Genomic DNA, 24,698 nt, shown 5'->3' on the forward strand with positions numbered 1-24,698 from the left:
TGGAGGAGGAGGAGAGGAGGGCCGGAGAGATAGCACAGTGATAGGGTGTTTGCCTTGCACGTGGCCAACCCAGGACAGATGGTGGTTCAAATCCTGGCATCCCATATGGACTCCTGTGCTTCCCAGGAGCGATTTCTGAGTGCAGAGCCAGAAGTAAACCCTGAATGTGCACCTTCCTCAAATAAAAGAAGAAGAAAAAAGAAAGGAGAAAAGAAAACTGGGAATATTGGTGGTGGAAAATATGCACTAGTGAAGGGTGTTAGACACTATATGACTGATTCAATCATGAACAGCTTTGTAACTATATATCTCAAGGTCATACAGTTGAATGATTTATATTTTTAAAATTTTGGGGGCAGAGGATATGGCACACCAGGAGAGGCCTGCATGAGGCCTTGCATGTTTGCCTTGCACAAAGCTGACCCAGGTTTGTTCTTTGATATCCCATATGGTCCTCTGAGCTTGCCAGGAGTGATTCCTGAGTGCAGAGCCAAGAGTAAGTCTGAGCATCATCAAGTGTGGCCCCAAAACAAAAAAATCCCAATTGGGGGGGGGTTTAAGTCACAGCTCGCAGCATTCAGGGGTTACTCCTGGCTCTATGCTCAGAAATCGCTCCTGGCAGGCTTGGGGGACCACTGTCTTTCTGCATGCAAGGCAAATTGAGAATGTGGAGAGCTTGAGTTTAGAATCTGCCTTTTCTGGGCTTCAGTCTTTGCATCTGTGCAGTGAGCAGGTGCTTTCTTGGAACAGACAGATGTGTCCTGTCAGGAGAGGGAGTGTGAGAGGGGCATGCACAGATGCTCCCCCCATACCTGTGAGACTCCAGGTGACCCCAAGACCCTGGGTTTTCTGCAGGTGCCCAGGAGGCCCTTATAGAACAGGTGGCCAGCTTGGAAGCCTCAGTGGTGGCCATGAGACAAAGGCTGCCAGGGCTGAGTGAAGCCACCAGCTGTGTCCAGGAGGGACCCCGGAAGGCCTGCACCCAACTGAGAGAGCTGGAGGCCACGCTGGTATCCACAGAAGAAGAGATTCTCCATGCTGCCTCTGTCCTCAAAACTCTGGTACCCAAAGGGCCCCCAATCCTCTGGACTAAGCTCTAGCTGTGACCTGGTGGGCAGAGAGGCCTGCATACCCCACGTTTCCCCATCTGCACAATGTGAGGGGGTCACAACTGGCCTGCCTCCACACTGGATTACAAAGTGGCAAACTCTTTGGGGCTGGAGTAATAGTACAGCATGGAGGGCTTTTGCTTTATAACACATGATCCCCAAGCCTGCCAGGAGTAATATCTGAGCACAGAGCCAGGAGTAACCTCTGAGTGATGCTAAGCGTGGCCCTAAAACAAACAAAAAACGACAAACCCCACTGGGAAGTAGGTTTGACCACCACGAAAGACCCACCCACCGGTTGAAGCTGCCAATCACATTGCCTTGAGACTTTTTGTGCTTCCCCAACCCTCCTGCCCTCCCTCACTCCCTTTTCCTTGTCTTCTAAAGTACATTCCTCTGGAAGCTCAAATGCCCATGCAGTTCAGCAACTGGAGCCAGCTGGCCATGGATGCTAGTGCCCTGGGCAGGAGGTGAGTCCCATGCCAGGAGCGTGGGTGGGGGGTGCTCCACCCACACTGACAAAAAGGGGGTGTTTTTCCAGGTTTAGCCCCACTGTACCCTGATCCAGGAACTGGAACCAGAGCTGTCACAGGGAAGGTGTAAGCTTAGCCCAGTGAATGCATCCCAGTGCTCCCCCTGCTTCTTTTCTTTTGTTTTTCTTTTATTCTCTTTTCATTTTTTGTTATTTTCGGTTTGGGGACAGCCCAACTACATACTAGGAGGTGTTCAGGATTTAGCCCTGGCAGTGCTTGGGAATCCTCTATGGTGCTGGGGATCGGTAGCATGCAAGGCAAATGCCTTAAGGTCTGACTATTTCTTTAGCCCAGCATTTTGTCTTTTTTTTTTTTTTTTTTTAAGAAAAACTTTATTGGACCCAGAGAGATAGCACAGCAGCGTTTGCCTTGCAAGCAGCCGATCCAGGACCAAAGGTGGTTGGTTCGAATCCCGGCGTCCCATAGGGTCCCCGGTGCCTGCCAGGAGCTATTTCTGAGCAGACAGCCAGGAGTGACCCCTGAGCACCGCCGGGTGTGGCCCAAAAACCAAAAAAAAAAAAAAAGAAAATTGATTGATTGATTGATTGGTTTTTGGCCCACATCCAGCAGTGCTCAGGGGTCACTCCTAGCTTTGCACTTACAAAGTGCCCCTGGCAGGCTGGGTGCTCATATGGGGTGCCTAGAATCTAAACAGGTCCCTTCCAGGTCAGCCACATGCAAAGCAAATGCCCCACAGCTGTTCTATCTCTCTGGCCCCTGTCTTTTTAAAAATAGAGCTTTCCATAGAGAGAGGAGTACAGTGGTAGGGCACTTGCTTCACTCGTGGCTAAACTGGCTTTGACCCCCGATGTCCCATATAATTCTATGCTTCCTCAATGAGTACATAGTCAATAGTAACCCCTAGGCACCACTGGGTATGACCCAAGAAAAAGAAAAAAGGGGCCAGATCGATAGTACAGCGGGGAGAGCATTTACCTTGCATGCAGCTGACCTGGGTTTGATCCCCCAAATCATATATGATCCCACAAGCCCACCAGGAGTGATTCCTGAGGCCAGAACTAAGAGTAAGCCTGGAACATTGCCCAGTGTGACCCCAAAACAAACAAAAATAGGTCTTGTTTGTTTATTTTGGGGGCCACAGCCAGTGGTGCTCAGGGCTTACTCCTGGCTCTGCACTCAGGAATTATTTCTGGCAGTGCTCTGGTATATGGAGTACCAAGATTGAACTTAAGTTGGCTGAATGCAAGACAAAAATCCTACCCACTGTACTATATTGCTCTGGCCCCAAGAATAGATCTTTCTTGAGATATAATTTACAGACAGTACAATTTACATAATAAAAACCTATTGTTGGGGCCAGAGCAATAGAATAGTGGTAGGGCGTTTGCTTGCACTCAGTCAACACAGGACAGAAGGTGGTTTGATTCCTGGCATCCCATATGGTCCCTCATGTCTGCCAGGAGCGATTTCTGAGTGCAGAGCCAGGAGAAACCCATAAGCACCACTGGGTGTGATTCCCCCCCAAAAAAAAGACCTTGTGCATAACTCAAGACCTGATGAACTGTGGCATGACCGTGGGCAGAGACTGATTCACAGAAACAGTGGGGGGGAGTACAAGGAGGGGTGCCCTTCTCCTTATCTCATCCCTGTGTTGGGCAGAGGAGATGGAGATGTGCCCAGAGTGACTGCCTCTGGTTTGAGAGATGCTGTGGGCATTGGCTGGGCTGGCTGCCCAGGAGAGTGGGGGTGATGCCAGGGTTACTATTTTGCAGCCATAGGAAAATCTCCATCAAGATAGAGAACACGGGTAAGCGGGCCCTGCTCGCTGCTCACACCAGTTACGAGCTTCTTCAGGAGCTTCTGGAGGGAAAAGCAGCTCAAAGGATCCGGCAGGAGCTGGAGGATAGGTGAGCCCCTCAGCCATGTGGAACCAACTGAGCTCCAGCTGGTTATAGGACCAGGTCCCCACCTGACTTCTGATGGTCTTTGGGAGTTGGTCAGGATGTATGGTGAGGTACAGAAATGCACAGCTTAGCGTGATGGTTAGAAAGGTGGTGCTGAGTCTGGTAGTCTTGCAGTCTTCTCCTTCCAAGGGCCCAAGATGTCCCCAGATCTTGCAAGTTGAAAATTAATTTCCTAAGTGAATCTGATTGTCTTAGATCAGATAACCTGAGCCAATCATATGCTGGGCATAGTTACATGGGGTGGAGACTCAGGTTCTCTGGATGGAGTGTCCATTCCCAATGGTAGGGTCTCTATTTACAGGTGAGACCTACATAGCCAAGGTTCACAAGGGCAGGACTGAGTCTGCCCTAGGGCCAGACTGTGCCAGTCTTTCCCTGAGCCTGAGCATTTGCCAGGTCCCCTTTCATCCTGAGGAGATGGACCTTTGCTGCCAATGTGATTCTGAGTAGGATAAACATAAGCCATTTTCAAGGATGGGATGGCAAGACTGGGGAAGTGAAGAGGAGCTGGGCAGGAGGGAGTGAGGGAGGAAGGAAGGAGGGAAGGAGGAAGGGGAAAGAGGGAAGGAGGAAGGGGAAGGAGGAAAAGAGGAAGGGAAAGGAGGGGAGGAGGAAGGGGTAGGAGGGAAGGAGGAAAGGAGGAAAGGGAAGGATGAAAGGAGGAAGGGGAAGGAGGAAATGAAGGAGGGAGGGAAGGAAGGGAGGAGAGAGGGAAGGAGGGAGAGAGGGAGGGAGAAAGGAAGAAAGGAGGGAAGGGAGGGAGAGAAGGAAGGAAGGAGGGAGATAGTGAGGGAGGAACTAGGGAGGGAAGAAGAAAGGAGGGAGGGAAGGAAGGAAGGAAGGAAAGAAGAAAGGTAGGAAGGAAAGGAGGGAGAGAAGGAAGGAGGGAGGGAGGGATGGGAAGGAATGAAGAAAGGGTGGGAGAGATGAAGGTTGGAAAGAAGAAAGGAGGGAGGGAAGGAAGAAAGGAAAGAAGGAAAGGAAGGAGGGATGGAGGAAGTGAGGGAGGGAAGGAGGGAAGGAAGGAAGGGTGAGAGGGAGGAAGGTAGGAAGGGAGGGAGGGAGGAAGTGAGGGAGGGAAGGAGGGAAGGAAGGAAGGGTGAGAGGGAGGAAGGTAGGAAGGGAGGGAGGGAGGAAGTGAGGGAGGGAAGGAGGGAAGGAAGGAAGGGTGAGAGGGAGGAAGGTAGGAAGGGAGGGAGGGAGGAAGTGAGGGAGACGGGAGGGAGGAAGGGAGGGAGAAGGAAGGGAGGGAGGGAGGGAAGGAGAAAAGGAGGGAGGGAGGGAGGAGGCCCTGCACCCATTCTGAGATCCATCTGGGCTCTCTCTGCCCTCAGGTACCAGGAAATCCAGGTGACCCAGAAGGCAGTGGATGCGGCCATGGCCAAGGCACTACCCAAAGCTCAGCGTGTGCTGGCCACTGTGCAGCAAATGGACTCAAGCACAGCCCTGCACCCGGACTTGCTCCCTACCCCCAAAGCAGTGGTCAGCTGGGCTCTCCCTGGGCAGTGTGTGTTGGGGGCTGCTGCGGGGGGGGGGGGTTAAATGTGATTCTCCAGAGAAACTGGGGAGGTATCTTAGGGGATAGAGTCACTGGCCTTCCTGTGTACAGACCCGAATTTGGTCCTCAGTTACTGCCTTGGTGTGCTTCGGCGGCTCCCAGGTCCCGCTAGGGTACCTGATTGGGTTCTTGAAACTCTGTATTGAATTAGCCAGCTGTCCAGGTTCATATCGCTGGGACTGGCCCTTGGTACCCTGAAGCCATGAATAACCTTAGGACATCTATGCCTCTGCAGGATGAAAATTTTGGGATCAAGGATCTGGAATTGAAGACACAGGCCCTGAAGGAGATGGTGGCATCAAAAGAATACACAGTCTCCAACAGGGTCCAAGAAATCCAGGCTGCACTCAACTATACAGAACCTCACAGGCAGGTGGGTTGAGCAGGAGGGGCAAAGACCAGAAGTTCTTCCCACACTTCTCTAGCCTCCCCAAACTCTTACAAACTCTTAAAGCTCAGGGTATGCAGGAGGCCTGATTCCTGCTCAGAGAGGAAGGCATGAGGCAGGTAAGACACACAGGTGGACAGGCAGCACCCAGGCCATGCTCCCTGCCATGATTAGATATCCTAGCTATGGGGTGTGACTTGATCATTTATTGATTCATTCATTGGCTCTTTCATACAGTCAATCACCCAGTACTTGGCCTCGATGCTCCTTGGGCTAAACTGCCCTTTTGGCCATAGGTGGTCTAATTAATATATTAAAAAAGTACTTTCTGGGGGCCGAAGAGATAGCATGGAGGTAAGGCATTTGCCTCTCATGCAGAAGGTCGGTGGTTCAAATCCCGGCATCTCATATGGTCCCCCGAGCCTGCCAGGGGCGATTTATGAGCATAGAGCCAGGAGTAACCCCTGAGCACTGCCTAGTGTGACCCAAAAACCAAAAACCAAAAAAAAAAAAAATTCTTTCTGGGGCAAGGAGGGCATGCTTCTGACCCTGGTTTGATTCCCAGCATACCATGCAGTTCCCCAACATCCAAGAGTTTTGTTTGTTTGTTTATTTATTTATTTATTTATTTTTGGCTTACCTAAGGTTACTTCTAGCTCTGTGCTCAGAAATTGCTCCTACCAGGCTCAGGGGACCATATGGAATGCCGGGATTAAACCTAGGTCAAAGAGAGACAGTACAGGGGTAGGGCACCCTCCCTGCTCCTACCCCAAAATGCTTTTGTAAAAAAAAAAAGTATTGATTGAAGTACTATGAGTTATAATATTCTTTTTGGTTTTAGTTTTGGTTTTTGGGCCATACCTGGCAGTGCTCAGGGCTTACTCCTGACTCTGGGCTTAGAGATTATTCCTGGCAGGCTCAGGGAACCACATGGGATATTGGGTATCGAACCTGGGTTGACTAAGTGCATGTCAAGCACCCTATCTACTGTGCTATTGCTCCGACCCCACAAAATGCTCTTTTACAAAAATAAAAAATAAAAAAATAAATAAAATGCTCTTTTACAGAATGACTGAATAAGTATAAGAATTTTTACAGGGCCTGGAGAGATAGCACAGCGGTCTTTGCCTTGCAAACAGCCGATCCAATGACCAAAGGTGGTTGGTTTGAATCCTTGTGTCCCATATGGTCCCCCATGCCTGCCAGGAGCTATTTTTGAGCAGACAGCCAGGAGTAACCCCTGAACATCGCTGGGTGTGGCCAAAAACCAAAAAAAAAAAAAAAGAGTTTTTACAGATTATGGGGCTGGACTGATAACACATTGGTAGGGCATTTGCCTTGCATGCTGCTGATTTAGAATGGATGGTGGTTCAATTCCCGGCATCCCATATGGTCCCTTGAGCCTCCAAGAGTGATTTTTTTCTTTTGGTTTTTGGGTCACACCCGGCAGCATTCAGGGGTTCCTTCTAGCTCTATGCTCAGAAATTGCTCTTGGCAGGCTTGGGGGACCATATGGGATGCTGGGATTTGAACCACCATCCTTCTGTATGCAAGACAAAATGCCTTACCTCCATGCTATTTCTCCAGCCCCTCCAAGAGTGATTTTTGAGCACAGAGCCAGGAGTAATCCCTGAGTGCCACTGAGAAAAGAAAAGAAAAGAAAGATGGAAGGAAGGAAGGAAGGAAGGAAGGAAGGAAGGAAGAAAGGGAGGAAGGAAGGAAGGAAGGAAGGAAGGAAGGAAGGAAGGAAGGATAGAAAGAATGAAAGAAACAAAGAAAGAAAGAAACAAACAAACAAAGAAACAAAGAAAGAACAGATTTTTTTTTGCTTTTTTTGTTTTGTTTTGTTTTGTTTTTGGGCCACACCCGTTTGGCACTCAGGGGTTACTCCTGGCTATGTGCTCAGAAATCGCCCCTGACTTGGGGGAACAATATGGGACGCCGGGGGATCGAACCGCAGTCCTTCCTTGGCTAGCACTTGCAAGGCAGACACCTTACCTCTAGCGCCACCTCTCCGGCCCCAAGATTTTTTTACAGATTAGGCGCTGAGCACAGACTTTGCATGGAGACCTGGATTTAATACTCTACATTGTGGTGCCCTTTTCTGTTCTTCTTTGAGGGAGTTGGGCCACACTCAGTAGTGCTCAGTGCTACTCCCAAATCTGTGCTGCAGGGTTGTTACTGGCAGTACTCAGGGCAAACCATATGGTGGCAGGGATTGAACTGGGGTGATCCACGTGCAAGGCAAGTACCTTAACCCCCTGCTCTGGCCTGAGATCCCCCAATTCTGACTATTTCCTATTAAGTGAACTAGATGTTTATGGACTATTTTTGTTTCCTTAGGTTATTTTTATTTTGTTTTGTTTTTAGTGTGTGTGTGTGTGTGTGTGTGTGTGTGTGTGTGTGTGTGTGTGTGAGTGAGTGTGGGGGGTCACACCCAGAGATGCACAGGCTTTCTCCTGGATCTGCATTCAAGGATCACTCTAAATGCTTGGGCTTGGAGACTCTATGGGATGCCAGGGATCTAACCCAGGCTGGCCGTGGGCAAAGTAAACACATGCCCCTCTGTACTATGGCTCCAGCCCCCACTAGGAAGTTTTTTTGCATCTGCTGGTTTTCCTTGTCACCCGCCATGTTTTGGGGGTTTATCCACAGTGCAACCTGTCAAGAGACCCCTCTTTTTTTTTTTTGAGACCCCTCTTCTTGAGGCTGGTCATTCCTGGTAAAGAAGAGGCACTTCTGGGGCTCATTCCCTGCTTTGTTTCATGTTTTTGGGAGGCCCTTCTCCCTGCAGGACTAGCAGGCCCACTAGTTTAGGCCAACCCACCCACTGTGGCCCAGTAGCCACACTCCGCCAGGAAATTTCTTTTGCCTTGCAAATGGCCTACCCAGGACAGACCTGGCAACCCATATGGTCCCCAAGCCTGCCAGGAATGGTTTCTGAGCACAGAGCCAGGAGTAACCCCTGAGCACTGCTGGGTGTGGCCCAAAAACAAACAAACAAACAAAAATGACAGATTAAAAAAAAAAACGAAGACAGATATCCTGGTAAAGAGCAGTTGCCAGCCATGGGGACCAACTTGAGCTGAATGGGTGTGCAGTGCCTCCTGCCCTGTGGACAGCACATTAATCAACCCCTTCTCTCTCCAGTTGTACCAGGAGGCTAGAGTTGTCCTCACCCGGGCAAACATGACTGTTCAGGCTGCCACGGTGACCATGATGGGTGCTAAGACCCTGAAGGCTGATCTGGAAGGTACGTGCCACTCCTGGTGCCCAGTAAACAAAGTGTCCTGGACTCCACTTAGAAGGGCAGAAAAAAGGGTTCAGTCATATGGACAGGAGCCATGTAACCATCCTGCTACCCCAGGACTTCATATTTGCTTGTGGGGACCTCCCACATGGGCATCTGGCATTAATTAGGTCATGTGCAGAAACCCAGGAACTGATGAGAAGGAACTGAAGCCACTAGCCATGATCTCCAGGGCATCTGCTGTGGACAGGCCTTTTCACCATCATAAAATCACGGCTGTGTAGGGCAACTGCTCTGGGTGGATCCTTTCACTGTGTCTGAAATCATGATGACCTTGGAGCAGGACTCTGTCCTTTGCAGAAAATGAAGGTGATGACAGTCCAGTTGGCTTTTTTCTTTCATTACTTAAATTTTTTATGGACCTGGGGCTGGAGTGATAGCACAGCGGTAGAGCGATTGCCTTGCATACAGCCAACCCAGGTTCAGTCCCCAGCATCCCATATATTTTCCTAAAGGGATCATACCCAGGTTGGCTGTGCACAAGAAAACACCCTCCTCGCTGTGCTATAGTTCTGGCCTCTGAGTGTTTTGGTTTTATTCTGATAAGAGACATTATGTTGGAGCCCTGCTCCAAACAGAATTTCAGGGTACAGAGAGAGGAGAGATCCCTGGGCAGAGGATCTACTCGTCATTTCCTAGTGCTTGTCCTCACCATGCTGAAACCACCCCAGAGTGAGAGCGGACACATGTGTGTACTGACCCTGTGGCTGACTGAGACCCCTCTCTACCATCCCAGGCCTCTGCCCCACTTGTATTCTGGAGGCAGAGAAAACAGACTGAGTGAGATACAGGTGCATTCTGGGCTGCGCTCAGCCTAGGCTGGGTTTGTGTTCACAGAGCCACAGGGATTCACATTTCTGGCAGCCTCTGGCCTAGTTGCACAGTTAAAGTAGTAAATGGGGCCCAGAGAGATAGCACAGCGCCGTTTGCCTTGCAAGCAGCCGATCCAGGACCAAAGGTGGTTGGTTCGAATCCCAGTGTCTCATATGGTCCCCCGTGCCTGCCAGGAGCTAAGCTATTTCTGAGCAGACAGCCAGGAGTAACCCCTGAGCACTGCCGGGTGTGGCCCAAAAACCAAAAAAAAAAAAAATTAATTAAATGGATAGCACAGGGGTAGGGCATTTGCCTTGCACACAGCTGACCCAGAACGGATCTGGGTTAGATCCCTGACATCCTATATGGTCCCCCGAGCTGCCAGGTTTGTTTGTTTGTTTGTTTTTGCTTTTTGGGCCACACCTGGTGACACAGAGGTTACTCCTGGCTATGCACTCAGAAATTGCTCCTGGCCTGGGGGACTATATGGGACACTGGGGGATCGAACCACGGTTCATCATAGGTTAGCCCGTTCAAGCAAACACCCTACCGCTTGCGCCACCGCTCCAGCCCCACCAGTAGCAATTTTTTTTTTTTTTGTGGTTTTTGGGTCACACCCGGCAGTGCTCAGGGGTTATTCCTGGCTCCAGGCTCAGAAATTGCTCCTGGCAGGCACGGGGGACCATATGGGGCGCTGGGATTCGAACCGATGACCTCCTGCATGAAAGGCAAATGCCTTACCTCCATGCTATCTCTCCGGCCCACCAGTAGCAATTTTTGAGCACAGAGCCAGAAGTAACCCCTGAGCGCTGCTGCCAGGTGTGCCCCCCCCAAAAAAAAGAAAAGAAAGTGGCTAAGGAACTGAAAAGATAGTACAGCTGGTAGGGTATTTGCCTTGCACATGGTCAGGCCAGGTTTGATTCCTCTGCACCCTACATATGGTTCCCATTATCTAGGAATGATATCTGCACAGAACAGGAGTAAGTCCTGAGCAGCACTAGGAGTGGTCCAAACCACTACCCCTTCCCCCAAAAAAGAAAAGTAGTTTGAACTTAAATTTGAACCTCATTGATATTTTGCCCTAGCATTTGGCAGCGCTATAAAGAGATTGGATTCCATAGATAGATCTTTAAAAAGGATAGTACAGGGCCCGGAGAGATAGCACAGCGGCGTTTGCCTTGCAAGCAGCCGATCCAGGACCAAAGGTGGTTGGTTCGAATCCCGGTGTCCCATATGGTCCCCCGTGCCTGCCAGGAGCTATTTCTGAGCAGACAGCCAGGAGTAACCCCTGAGCACTGCCGGGTGTGACCCAAAAACCAAAAAAAATAAAAAAAAGGATAGTACAGCAGGTAGGGCCTTAGCATATCACTGATCTGGGTTTGATCTCCAGCACTCAATATGGTCTTCTGCATCCCCCCACTTTGCAAAAATGATTTCTGAGCACAGAGCCAAGAGTAACCCCTGAGCACCTCTTGTGTGGCCAAAGAAAAACAAAGCAAAAAAGAAATAACAGGGTCCAGAGAGATAGTGCAGCAGGGAAGGCATTTGCCTTGCACATGGCCAACCCAGGTTCAATCTCTGGCATCTCATATGGTCTGAAGACTTCCAGGAGTGATCCCTGAGGTCAAAGCACTGTCAATGTGGCCCCAAAAATAAAACAAGAAAAGAAGGGGCCAGAGTGATATCACAACAGTAGGACATTTGCTTTGCACGTGGCTGGCCCAGGGCAGGTCCTGGGTTAAATCTCTGGCATCCCATGTGGTCCCTGGAGCCAGGAGCAATTTCTGAGCACATAGCCAGGAGTAACCCTTGAGCATCACAAGTGTGGCAAAAAAAAAAAAAAAGAAAGAAAGAAAAAAGAAAAAAAGAAAAGAAAAGAAATATCAAGCCGAGGTTAAAGAGATAGAGCACTTGCCTTACATGACCAACCCCAATTTAATTCTTTTTTTTTTTTTTTTTTTGGTTTTTGGGTCACACCTGGCAGCACTTCAGGGGTTCCTCCTGGCTCTACGCTCAGAAATTGCTCCTGGCAGGCTCGGAGACCCTATGGGATGCCAGGATTCAAACCACCATGCTATCTCTCTGTCCCCCACACACAGTTTAATTCTTGATACCACATATGGTCTTTGGAGACCCACCAGGAGTGATCCCTGAGCACAGAGCCAGGAGTAAGCCCTAAGCACCACTGGGAGTCTTGCCACCTCTAAATAAACAAACACCCAAGAAATCTGAAAAAAATCTGAAAAAAACAACCGAAAAAAAAAAAAAACCACTATTTTGTTAGGTGTGTGTTTTGTTTAGTTCTTGAAGTGTCTCTATTGAACCATGGCCTCACGTATGAGAGATAACTGCTCCACTCCTCAGTCACATCCCTGTCAGGAAACGCCAGTTTGTTGTTTGTTTGTTTGTGTGTGTGTGTGTGTGTGTGTGTGTGTGTGTGTGTGTTTATATATAGGAAGCAAATTAAATCTAACACTGGGGCTGTCTCCCTAGAATAGTTCTGAAGACTAGAAAATGTAATTTTTTTTTGTTTTTGTTTTTGTTTTTGGGCCACACCCTGTGACGCTCAGGGGTTACTCCTGGCTATGAGCTCAGAAGTTGCTCCTGGCTTGGGGGACCATATGGGACGCCGGGGGATCGAACCGAGGTCTGTCCTAGGCTAGCGCAGGCAAGGCAGGCACCTTACCTCCAGCGCCACCACCCGGCCCCAGAAAATGTAATTTTTAAAAAAAATTTTGACTTTGGATGTATAAAGCCCTGAGCTTAATCTCTACATTTCCAAAAATAAAATAAAACAAAACAAAAGTGACTTGCTAAGTGAAATCACGATGGCTCAGAATCAATTTCCCTTTGATTTTATCCACAAGGTAAAGAAAAAGTTACCCACTTCTCTGCTGAGGTGAGCTACTTAGCAGATAATAAAACCTGCATTAATAGTTCTAGTTTTTTTGGGCCAGAGCAATAGCTCAGTGGTAGTGCATTTGCCTTGCACAATGCTGGCCCAGGATGGACCTGGGTTCAATTCCCAGCATCTCTTATGGTCCCCATGCCTGCCTGCCAGGAGTAATTTCTGAGCGCAGAGCCAGGAGTAACCCCGGAGTGCTGATGGATATGGCCCAAAACAAAAACAAAAACAAAAACATTTCTAGTTTTTGGGACAAAGAGATAGCATGGAGGTAGTGTGTTTGCCTTGCATGCAGAAGGACAGTAGTTTGAATCCTGGCATCCCATATAGTCCCCCAAGCCTGCCAGGAGCGATTTCTGAGCATAGAGCCAGGAGTGACCCCTGAGCGCTACCAGCTGTGACCCAAAATCAAAAAAATTTTTTTCTAGGTTTTTTTTTTTTTTATGGTTTGAGGGCCACAGCCAGAAGTGCTCAGGGCTTACTCCTGAATGGGGCTCAGAGAATCCTATGGGGTTTCGGGGACCAAACCCAGGTCAGCTACATGCAAAGTAAGCACCTCCCTGCTGTCCTATCACTCCGAATCCCTAGTTTTTCATTTGAATGGTCTAGTTATTGACTTGTTTTTTTGTTTGTTTGTTTGTTTTGGGGCCACACCCTGAAGCTCTCAGGGGTTACTCCTGGCTCTTTACTCAGAAATCACTCCTGGCAGGCTCGGGGTACCATATGGGATGCCTGGAATCAAACCCAGGTCTGTCCTGGGTTAACCAACTGCAAGACAAACACCTTACCGCTGTGCTATTGCTCCAGCCCCTGACTCATCGGTAATGACAGGCTCAAGTTCCTTTCACTCTAGCTGTTAAAGATTCACTCAGTTCCTTTAGAAACCGGTGGTATAAAAGCTTGGTGGTCTCTGCTTTCCATCCTCACTGCTGGTCGACTGATGTGTGATTTCAGGATGCTACTAAGTGTCCCTACAGGATTGAAGGTGAAGGACGGTTCTGATACGTGGCTGGGACGGTCAGACCAGAGCTCAATCTTCCTGACACTGCCACATTGGCTGGTCCACAGGGATAAAGCTGCAGTTTCCCAAGCCCCAGGACCTGGAGGTGCTGAGCAGGCAGGCAGACAGCATCCGGGATGGGGTCCTTGCAGACTCAAAGAAGAAAGTTCAGATGGCAGAGAGGATGCTGGGAAAGGCGATGTCTGTCTCCTCTGCTGCTGAGAAGAAGGGCAGGGAAGCCAAACTGCTGGCCACAGACAGTGCCCGGGTGAGTGGGTGCAGATGTGAGCTCAGTTGCCTCGACCTTAGGGACTGTGTGTAGAGCAGCCCCCTTATAGGTTCTGTGTTCTCCCTAAAGTGGACCCTGACTTTCCAGAGGCTCTTTGGATCCTGGCCCCAAGCTTCTGAAACAACATGAAGATGTGCCCCATGGTTTCCCCTGAAATGATCGCTGTGCTCAGGGCCCCCAGAAGACTCCAGAGATCCAGCCTCACTCAGTGACTTAAGTCCAATATACAGGACTCATACCTGTCTATATGGCTTTACATCCTGAATTTATAGGCTAATTTTTTGGAGACGGGGGTGTAGGGGGTAGAAAAATTTGGTCTGGTGATGCATCACCAGTTCTAACTGACTTCACTGCTGAGGTGCCAGGGAAGCTCTATGTTGCATGGAGAATGTGCTAAATTAGAAGGCATCACCCTCAGCTTTGATCTCTGCTCCCACCACTTGGGTTCTCCCTCATTGAGCCTGTGTCGGGCCATCTGTGAAATAGCTTCGATTTCTCTCCTTGGGGGAGGAAGGTCAACCACTGAGCAATCACTACTATACCAGGCATCTCTAGACTGTATCCAGCAACTGTGTGTTGGATGCATGCAGGTATACACGTATGAATAGAGGGTGCATGCATGCATGATTGGATACTAAATGGATAGATGGAGAAATGGATAGGTGAAGAGAGGATGGATGGTATATGGAGAGATGAGACGATTTGGATGGATGGATGGATGGATGGTGTATGGATAGATGGAGAGAAGGATGAATGAATAGTGGATAGATGGATGTTAGATGGATAGAGGCTATCACTGGATGGGTATATAGATGAATAGTTGGATGGAGAGATGGAGAAAATAGTTAGACAAAGATATGAACAGATGCCAGAGTCCAGCCTCCAGTGAATGGGTCTGAAGCAGATGCTTTGTGAAAATTAAGAAAATAAGATAGGGCCGGGTGGTGGCGCTAAAGGTAAGGTGCCTGCCTTGCCTGCGCTAGCCTTGGACGGACTGTGGTTCGATCCCCCGGTGTCCCATATGGTCCCCCAAGCCAGGAGCAACTTCTGAGCACATAGCCAGGAGTAACCCCTGAGTGTTACTGGGTGTGGCCCAAAAACCAAAAAAAAAAAAAAAAAAAAAGAAAAGAAAATAAGATAGACATAACAGAGAAAAGCATGGGGTCAGGGCGCTCCCAGCTTGGTGGACTGAGAGCCCTGACTAAACCCCACATAGAACAGTTATTGTTCATGAATAATCATTCATAGGAAGAAGGGTAAAAAAAGTGGAAAACAAATTCCTATCTAATGCTAACTAAGCCTAAGAGTGGGTTTTACATTTCACAAGGGAATATGTGAGGAAAGAGGAAGCTAAGGTAAAACCTCTGAAAATTGTTTCCTTCTGGGAGAGGTGACAGATAAAAGACTATATATAGAACTCCTTCCTTGCAGGGCATTCTCTGTGGGCATCTTTCCGATAATTTACATTAAGAACCCTCATCTGGGGCCTGGAGAGATAGCACAGCGGCGTTTGCCTTGCAAGCAGCCGATCCAGGACCAAAGGTGATTGGTTCGAATCCTGGTGTCCCATATGGTCCCCCGTGCCTGCCAGGAGCTATTTCTGAGCAGACAGCCAGGAGTTACCCCTGAGCATTGCCAGGTGTGGCCCAAAAACAAAAACAAACAAACAAAAAAAAGAACCCTCATCTTGGGGCTGGAGAGATAGCATGGAGGTAAAGCATTTGCCTTTCATGCATAAGGTCGGTGGTTCAAATCCCAGCATCCCATATGGTCCCCTGAGCGATGCTGGGTGTGACCCAAAAACAAAAACAAAATAAAAACAAAAACAAAACAAACCAACTAAAAAAGAACCCTCATCTTTATCTGTATCTCCTCAGACTATCATCTCTCTAGCTTAACTTGCTTATTTCTTGGGTGTCTTCATATCCGACAGACAGATGAATGGATGGATGGATAAATAAACAGGCTGATAGATGGATGGATGGATGGATGGATGGATGGATGATGGACAAAACGAACAGATGGACAGACTAAATGGATGGGTGGATGGATGGGTGAGTAGAGAAGTGGCCAGATATTTAGATGGACTGTTGATTGGCTGAATGAAAGAACAGATAGTCTAATGGGTGGGTGGGTAGATGTATGGTGGACAGATGGATGAATGAATGATGAACAGATGGATGGATGATGGACAAATGGATAGATGGATGGATGGATGGTTGGCTGACTGATGGACTAAATGAACATATGGACAAATTAATGGATGGATGGGTAGACAAATGGCCATATAGTTAGATGGACCATTGACTAGCTAAATGAATAAACAGCTAGTCTAATGGGTGAGTGGGTGGATGGATAAATGAATGGTGAACAAATAGATAGATGATGAACAGGTAGATGAGTGAATGCTGGGAAGATGGATGGATGGACAGACTGATGGAGGGATGAATGGTGGAAAGATAAATGAATAGTAGACAGATAAATAAAGGGTGGATAGATGGACAGATAGATGAGCAGACAGATGGATGAATGGTGGACAAAGGGCTGGATGGACAGGGTATTGGCTGGCTGGCTGGAATAGCAGCTTAGAAGTCTATGAGGCTTTAGGTTGTTACCAATAGTCCTCTCAGGATTTACTTGCTGTCCACCATAGCTTGCCAAGAATGCTCTAAGGAAGGGCAAGCAAGCATTACGCCATGCGAGCCGGCTCTCCAGCCAGACGAAGGTGGTGCTCCGGCAGGCCAGCCGACAGACACTCAACATGGAGATGCGCAAACAAGAACTAGAGGAAGTCGGGCGGGTACGTGAACCAGCCTCCTGCCCCACTGCCCCAGCCCAGGGAGCTGCTGCCAACATACAAACCATCTTTCTGTCCCCATCAGATGGGCTTAGACCTGAGAGAGATGGAGACACAGGTCAGGACAGAACGTATCTCCCTGGAGGATGACATCAAGACTTTGGCAGAGTTGCTGACCAAGCTGGGTAAGGAGAGCTGGGAGTGGGTGCACTCAGGGTTCTCCTGAGGTCCTCACGCCAGGCTTCTGGTTCCATGAGTCTGTTGGCAGTGTGCTGGCCTGAAGACTGGCATTCAGAGCTGCTCAGCTGGCCAGACAATGGCCAGGCTGATGGGAGAGAGATGCCTATATGCCCAAGTGCCCTGTGCCTGCTGCAGAACCAAGTATTGCTTCACAGGCTGGTTTCAAACCAGACTTTCTCCCCCACCAGGATGCAAGTTGGGCGTTTTGTTTTCTTGGTTCACTCTGCCTCCCTGTGCCTTAGTTTTCCCCTTCTGTGGAGTAGGCATGGTGTGTCCTGTCTCATTGTGCCGTGCTGTCTTTATTCTTCATCACAGGAGGAGGTGGTCTAGAAGCATCTCAATCTAGGAGACATTTCTGGGGTTAGAGTGATAGCACAGTGGGACAGCGTTTGCCTTGCATACAACAAACTGGATTTGATCCACAGCATCCCATATGATCCCCCAAACCTACCAGAAGTAATTCCTGAGTGTAGAGTCAGGAGTAACCCCTGAGCACTGCCGAGTGTGGCCCAAAACAAACAAAAAGCCCAGGAGATATTTGGGGTGATGGAACATAGTCCCACTAAGCCCCCCAGTGGGGAGGGATGCAGATGCCGCATAAGCAGTGGAGTTGAAACAGGCACAACAAATTTCACCTCATGGCAGCAAATCTGTGCTGGGGACAGGTAGAGGGAGGCATTTAGGGACTGAGCTAAGGCTTGGTACACAGGAGGTCTGGGATAGGATCTTAGCACTTTAAGGACCCCTGAGCACTTCTGGAAATAACCCCCAAGCATACAAGCACAGATGCAGGGGTAGCCCAGCAGCTCTACCAGGTGTGGCCCCCAAAACAAGCTGCCCCAAAATCTGGAGACTGGGCAAGACATTTGCCAACCCAAGTTTGATCCCTGGCATCTCCATAGGGTCTCCTGAGCTTGCCATGAGTGGTTCCTGAGCAGAGAGCAAGGAGTAAGCCCTGAGCACTTCCAGCTGTGTCCCCAAAACAAAATAGAAAGAGAAATAGTACAATGGGTAGGGTGTTTGCCTTGCACTTGGCTAACCCAAGTTCAATCCTCAGCATCCCATAGGATCTCTTGAGGCTGCCAGGAGTGATTTCTGAGCACAGAGCCAGGAGTAACCCCTGAACACCATTGCCAGGTGTGGTCCCCAAAACAAAACAAAATACAAAAAGAAAGAGAGAAAGAAAGAAAGAAAGAAAGAAAGAAAGAAAGAAAAGAAAGAAAAGTAAGAAAGAAAGAAAGAAAGAAAGAAAGAAAGAAAGAAAGAAGGAAAGAAAGAAAGAAAGGAAGGAAGGAAGGAAGGGAGGGAGGGAGGGAGGGAGGGAGGGAAGGATAGAGAGAGAAGAAAGAAAGAAAAAAAGAAAGAAAGAAAAAAAGAAAGAAAGGAAGGAAGAAAGAAAGAAAGAAAGAAATAAAGAAAGAAAGAAAGAAAGAAAGAAAGAAAGAAAGAAAGAAAGAAAGAAAGAAAGAAAGAAAGAAAGAAAGAAAGAAAGAAAGAAAGAAAGAAAGAAAGAAAGAAAGAAAGAAAACCTATTTAACATAAAATTATCACCTTAGCCAGACTTAAAGTGATAGCTGGGCACTCAGACATTTAAAGGATCGAACAGCCACCCCTGCCCTCCACCTCCAAAGCTTTCATCTAAGCCTCTCGCTTCACCCCATGGGACCCTCACCAGCCCCCTCACTATAGGGAGTCTTCAGCGTCCCTAAGTACCCACGCGATGGGGCTCCCAGACCTGGCCCTTGCCATGAGGCCCACTTTCCCTGAGAGACACAGTCGGCTCCTGAGTCTGCGTTTCAGGGGCTCCTAGGGTTGGGGGTTGCCGGGGAGCCCCCTTTGAGACTGTTTGCTTCCCTCCTCAGGGTCTCTGGACGCCCACCCAGCGGCCCTGAACCAAACCCAGGAGGCCCTGGAGCGATTGCAGGGGCAGCTAAGCCCACCAGGGGCGCTGCAGGGGAAGCTGTCACGCCTGGAGCAGGAGTCAAAGCTGCAGGAGCTGCAGAGGCAACAGCTGGAGAGCGATTTGGCCCAGGTGCGAGCCGACAAGCAGAACCTGGAGACCATCCTGCTCAGCCTGCCGAGGGGCTGTGAGGGGCTTCGATGAGGGACCCAGTTTGTGGAGGGACCCTCTCCCTTCCCCAAATGGCACTACCCCCTCCTGCACTCACAGTCCCCCTCTATACGCCCCCACCCCTTCCAGGGAGATCACAGATACGGTTTACCCAGGCAGCCAGATGATGGCCCCAGAATCCCTGTGGCCTACCAGCAGACACATGTGACGATACACCCACATGAATATGGTGCACAGGCGTGACCGAGTTCATTTGTGTAGCCGCATGTGCCTGTGTGCCAGGCACTGCTGGGTACCAGGAGAAAGCCCAGGTGCACCCATGTGCCCATGCCAGTTCTTTCGAGGCTGGAGGTGCTGGCTGCAGAGATAGCGAGTGGTCAGCAAAGGTCACAGTCCAGACCTAGAGCTAACAGTGGTCCCAGCACTCCTATAATTTGCTCTCCCTCCCTGTTATGGCCCAGCAGCTTAATGAAGCTTCTGCAAATGGGGTGTTGCCTGTACTCTGGGATCCCCTAAGTTGTCCATACAGGCTCAGCTCTGTGGAATCCTTCATTCTCCAAGGGTCCGGGCTAGACACATGGTAGGGTTTCATGCCCTGAGCTCCACTACCCTTTTAAGCCTTCTAAAAAACCTTGTTTCTTGGGGTGCTCAGAAGGCCCTGGAGCTCCCCTCTCTACCCTGCAGACTCTGGAACTAATTGGCAGGTGTCAACCATGCCTTGGGCCTCGCCTGTCCCAGGGATGCTCCCAGGGGGGTGAGCCTCTCTGCTCTTCCGGTTGGACCAGCTGGGGAAGCCGCCCGTTGCCAGGCCCTGGATTCTCTGGCATTTCCGCCTGGCACTGCTCCCTGTTCTGGGCCTGTCCATCTGACTGTGGGGCCCTGAGCCCTGGGAGGACCAAGCCTTGGGGAGCCTGGCCCCATCATACATTCTCTGTCCTTCCACCAGGGAGAGACAGGCTGCAGTCAGACCAATTCTGCACCCCTTGGAATAAAGGTGCCTTTCCTAGTGGATATGTCTCTCTCTCTGATTTTCTCAAGTTCCTTCCAACAAGAGCCCTCTAGGTTGGGACCAGAGAAATAGCACAGCAGCAGAACTTTTGCCTTGCACGCAGCTGACCCAGGACGGATGGTGGTTCAAATCTTGGCATCCCATATGGTCCCTTAGGTTGCCAAAAGCGATTTCTGAGCACAGAGCCAGGAGTAACCCCTGAGTGCCAGCGGATGTGACCCCCCAATAAAAGAGTCCTGGTGGGAGGGTACAGACAGGAACACCCCAAGAATGCACAGACCCCATCATCCCAGGAGTGTATGAAAGAGGCAAGTACAAGGAGACAAGCAATCTCCACTGGCATGGCTATGTCTTGCCCTCAGAGTCCAGGAACACATCCAGTTTCCAGCTGCCCTCCTATGTTGTAAGGGGCCAATGGGGCTGTGGGGCCTCCCCTTAGCTGCCCTCTGCAGCAGAGTACAAACACTGAGGCAAATAATTGTGCTGGCAGGATTTGAGGGTGACACTCTGAGGAGGGAGCCAGAGGGGATGTTCAAGCCAGAGGGGCAGCAGCTGTGACAGAGTAAGACTGGGGCAACCTGGGTCACCCCAATGTCCAGGTCACAGGCCTGTGAATATGCTCAGTAGTGCTCTGGGTCCCCAAGCCCTCCTGAGTTGCTTTAAGCACATGAGGGGGCTTGCTGGGAAGATAGGTCATGGGACCATTTTTTGTATCTGGTACAAAAGGCTGCCAGGCCGGGGGACCAGTGGGAAACCCTCCTGCCTGCTGCCTCTCCCTGATTCTGCCTCTATCCTCTCCTCATTATCTCTTTGCTTTTTGTTTTGTTTTGATTTCTGTTTTTGGGTCACTCTGGTGGCACTCAAAGGTTACTCCTGGCTCTGTGCTCAGAGATCATTTCTGGCAGGTTCTAGTGACCATATGGGATGCTGGGGATCAAACCCAGGTCGGCTGCATACAAAGCAAACACTCTACCTCCTGTGCTATCACTCTGGCTCCCCAGAGACATGCTTCTCTCCATTTCCAGCCACAGATCTCAGCCCTGGCTGGTGACTCATGGGATCACGTCCTTCAGGGTATGTGCAGATACATAATCCCAGAAGTGTGGCCACAAAGGCAGATGGAATGTGGCAACTGTCAAACAGCAGTGAGCAATGCAATGGGTCCCCTGAGTGGAAGGCGGAAGGTGGGTGGCCAAGGTCCTGCCCTACCCTTCCTGGCCCTACCTGACAGCTGATTGTGGTGGGTCTGGTCAACAGGCTCTGGAGCAGGACCAAAAGGGTATCATTGTTCTTAGTGCCCTCAGGTATCTGAATTGTGTATCTTCTGCCAACAAGGATTGAAATCTTTGAGCGCCCCCTCGACTCTTTTTTGGGCCAGGGTTACTCCTCTGGTCGTGCTCAGAGGTTACTCCTGGCTCTATGCTCAGAAATCACTCCGGGCAGGCTTGAGGGACCATCTGGGATGCTGGAGTCGAACCCTGGTCTGTCCTGGGTCAGCTGCAAGCAAGGCATTCACCCTACCACTGTGCTATCTCTCCGGCACCCCTGAAATCCCCCTTTCCTTCATGCTTTTGCCTTCTACTACAAGTATCTTGGAAGTAATAAGCATGGACAGAGAATAATTCCACTATCTGTGTAAAGACGCAAGGATGATAATGCAGTAATAGCACACAGAGATGGATGGCAGCTTGAGTTACGATAGCCAAGATGTAAGGACCAGAGCTACAGGAATAAGGGGAGAGTGGTTACCTTGCATTCAGCTGGCTCGGGTTTGATCCTCGGCATATCAGGGACTACTAGAACCTGCCAGAAATAAATTTTGTTTGTTTGGTTTTTGTTTTTGGGCCACAACTGGCAGAACTTGGGTTACTACTGGCTCTGCATTCAGAAATCACTCCTAGCAGATTCAGGGGACCATATAGGATGACAGGGATCGAACCTGGGTCCGTCCCAGGTTGGCAACATGCAAGGCACATGCCCTACTGCTGTGCTATCGCTTCAGGCCCCCCCCCCAGGAGTAATTTCTTTTTGTGTGTGTGTGTGGTTTTTGGGTCACACCCGGCAGTGCTCAGGGGTTTTTCCTGGCTCCGTGCTCAGATATTGCTCCTGGCCAGCACGGGGGACCATATGGGATGCCGGGATTCGAACCGATGACCTTCTGCATGAAAGGTAAACACCTTACCTCCATGCTATCTCTCTGGCCCGTAATTTCTTCTTCTTTTTTTTTAATTTATGGGCCACATCTGGTGACGCTTAGGTATTACTCCTGACTGCTCAAAATCACTCCTGGGGGTCTGGAGTGATAGTAAGGCAGTAGGGTGTTTGCCTTGCACACTGATGACCTAGGACAGAGCGGGGTTCAATTCTGGCATCCCATATAGTCCTCCGAGCCTGGAACCCCTTAGCATCACTGAGTATGGCCCCAAAACAAAAAATATATATTGCTTCTGGCTTTGGGAGACCATATGGGATGCCAGAGATTGAACCCAGGTCTGTCCAGGTCAGCCGAGTGCAAGGCAAATGCCCTCCTGCTTTGCTATCGCTACTGCCTCTTCCCCAAGAGTATTTTCTGAGCACAGAGCCAGGAATAACCTGAGCTCTGTCAGATGTGGTCCATAAACAAACGAAGAAAAGATAGTCAAGAGGAGGAAGTCACAGGGCCGGAGAGATAACATGGAGGTAGGGTGTTTGCCTTGCATACCGAAGGATGGTAGTTCGAATCCCGGCATCCCATATAGTCCCCTGCACCTGCCAGGAGCGATTTCTGAGCGTAGAGCCAGGAGTAATCCTTGAGCACTGCCAGGTGTGGCCCAAAAACAAAGCAAAACAAAACAAAACAAAACAGAGGAGGAAGTCAATTGCCTTTTGATGAAGCAAAATAGATGCAGCATATTCATGCCATGGATACTGTAATGCTATTTATTAATCAAGTGACATGTCAGCATGTCAGGCAGATAGCTTGGAGAGGTGGAGTCAGAGGGTGGGGTGCATGCCTCAAGTGCTGAAGCCCTGAGTGCCCTTCTGAGTGCCCTGGATATACCCCCCCCACTTCGCTCCAGCTCCGCCAGGTGGTTGGTCCCTCCCTAGGCATCATCATATCTCAGGCTTACCCACCCTGTTCCCGGGTCCCTGCTGAGGGTGCCCTCATTATGAGGCCCGAGAGATAGCACAGAGGTAGGGCATTTGCCTTGCATGCAGAAGGATGGTGGTTTGAATCCCAGCATCCCATATGGTCCCCCGAGCCTGCCAAGAGCGATTTTTTTTTTTGGGTCACACCCGACGGTGCTCAGGGGTTACTCCAGGCTGTCTGCTCAGAAATAGTTCCTGGCAGGCACGGGGGACCATATGGGACACCGGGATTCGAACCAACCACCTGGATCGGCTGCTTGCAAGGCAAACGCGGCTGTGCTTTCTCTCCGGGCCCGCAGGAGCGATTTCTGAGCGTAGTGCCAGGAGTAACCCCCCACCCACCCCCAGCGCTGCTGGGTGTGACCCAAAAACCAAAAAAAAAAAAAAAAAGAAAGAAAGTTCCAGGGGATTATGCGAAGCAAGCTGGAAAAAGCCAAGGGGTGGAGGAGTTCAACAATGTAGAGATGTAAGAATGGGAAATTAACCAACATATGAAACAAATTAAGAGGATGAAATAGTCATTATTGGCCAGAACAGTGAGACGGGAGAGAGAAACAAGAAGAGGCTGTGAAAAAATAAAAAAATCTAGTGTTGGGCCAGAGAGATAGCACAGAGGTAGGACATTTGCCTTGCACACAGCCAGCCTATCCAGGACAAACAGTGGTTCGAATTCCAGCATCCATATGGCCCCCTGTGCCTGCCAGGAGTAACCCCTGAGTGCCACCGGGTTTGACCCCCCAAAAAACTACAGTGTTTATTAGTTTTCTTGGGGGTCTTGGGCCTTACTTCCTGATCTTCATTCAGGAATCACTTTTTTTTTTTTTTTTTTTTTTTGGTTTTTGGGTCACACCCGGCAGTGCTCAGGGGCTACTCCTGGCTGTCTGCTCAGAAATAGCTCCTGGCAGGCACAGGGGACCATATGGGACACCGGGATTCAAACCAACCACCTTTGGTCCTGGATCGGCTGCTTGCAAGGCAAACGCCACTGTGCTATCTCTCCGGGCCCCAGGAATCACTTTTGGCAATACTTGAGAGACAGACCATGTGGAGTGCTGGACACTGAAACCGGGTTATTTGTGCCTTAACCATTGGACTATGTCTATGGTTTCCTGAAAAAAAGTTTATTGTTTTTGTTTTGTTTGTTTTTGGTGGGGATGGCCAGACCTGACCATGCTCCAGGCTCTGAGCTCAGGGATCACTCCTGGCAAGCTAGGAGGACCAGAAGGGATGGATGCCAGGGATCGAACCCAGGTTGGCCATGTGCAAGGCAAATACCCTATTACTTTGCTATCACTCCGGCCCCTGAAAATATTGTTTGACCCAGTGATATAGAAATCTTTAAGTCATTATCTCATTGGAGAAAATAGGAAGAATATCAGGGTGGCACCTAATATTTCAATCTAAGTACCATAAATTTGTGATCTCATCTATATTCAGCCCCTCAAGACATTTTTTTTTCCAAGACATTCTTAGCATAATGGGAGATAGTCATGTTTTGTTTGGTTTTGTTTGGGTTCGTACCAAAATGATCTCCTCACTGTGCTATCATTTTGACCTTTTTTATTTTTGCTTTTAATAAAAGTAGAGAAAATAATATAAATGGTAATTAGTTCTGTTCTGTG

General features: G+C 49.4%; 1 protein-coding gene across 1 annotated transcript in view; it reads left to right on the plus strand.

The window, feature by feature from the left end:
• LAMC3 (laminin subunit gamma 3) overlaps window positions 1–19,001 on the plus strand; it is a 65,057-nt gene extending 46,056 nt beyond the window's left edge. The window contains exons 19-28 of the mRNA XM_049772814.1: window positions 856–1,061; window positions 1,497–1,579; window positions 3,376–3,510; window positions 4,902–5,049; window positions 5,361–5,498; window positions 8,664–8,766; window positions 13,610–13,809; window positions 16,484–16,630; window positions 16,713–16,812; window positions 18,730–19,001. Of these exons, the coding sequence (XP_049628771.1) occupies window positions 856–1,061; window positions 1,497–1,579; window positions 3,376–3,510; window positions 4,902–5,049; window positions 5,361–5,498; window positions 8,664–8,766; window positions 13,610–13,809; window positions 16,484–16,630; window positions 16,713–16,812; window positions 18,730–18,971 (1,502 nt within the window). The 3' untranslated portion in view covers window positions 18,972–19,001. The remainder of the gene's footprint in view (window positions 1–855; window positions 1,062–1,496; window positions 1,580–3,375; window positions 3,511–4,901; window positions 5,050–5,360; window positions 5,499–8,663; window positions 8,767–13,609; window positions 13,810–16,483; window positions 16,631–16,712; window positions 16,813–18,729) is intronic.
• Window positions 19,002–24,698: the final 5,697 nt, after the last annotated feature.

Source organism: Suncus etruscus, chromosome 5 (genome assembly GCF_024139225.1).
Source record: "Suncus etruscus isolate mSunEtr1 chromosome 5, mSunEtr1.pri.cur, whole genome shotgun sequence".
NCBI lineage: Eukaryota > Metazoa > Chordata > Mammalia > Eulipotyphla > Soricidae > Suncus > Suncus etruscus.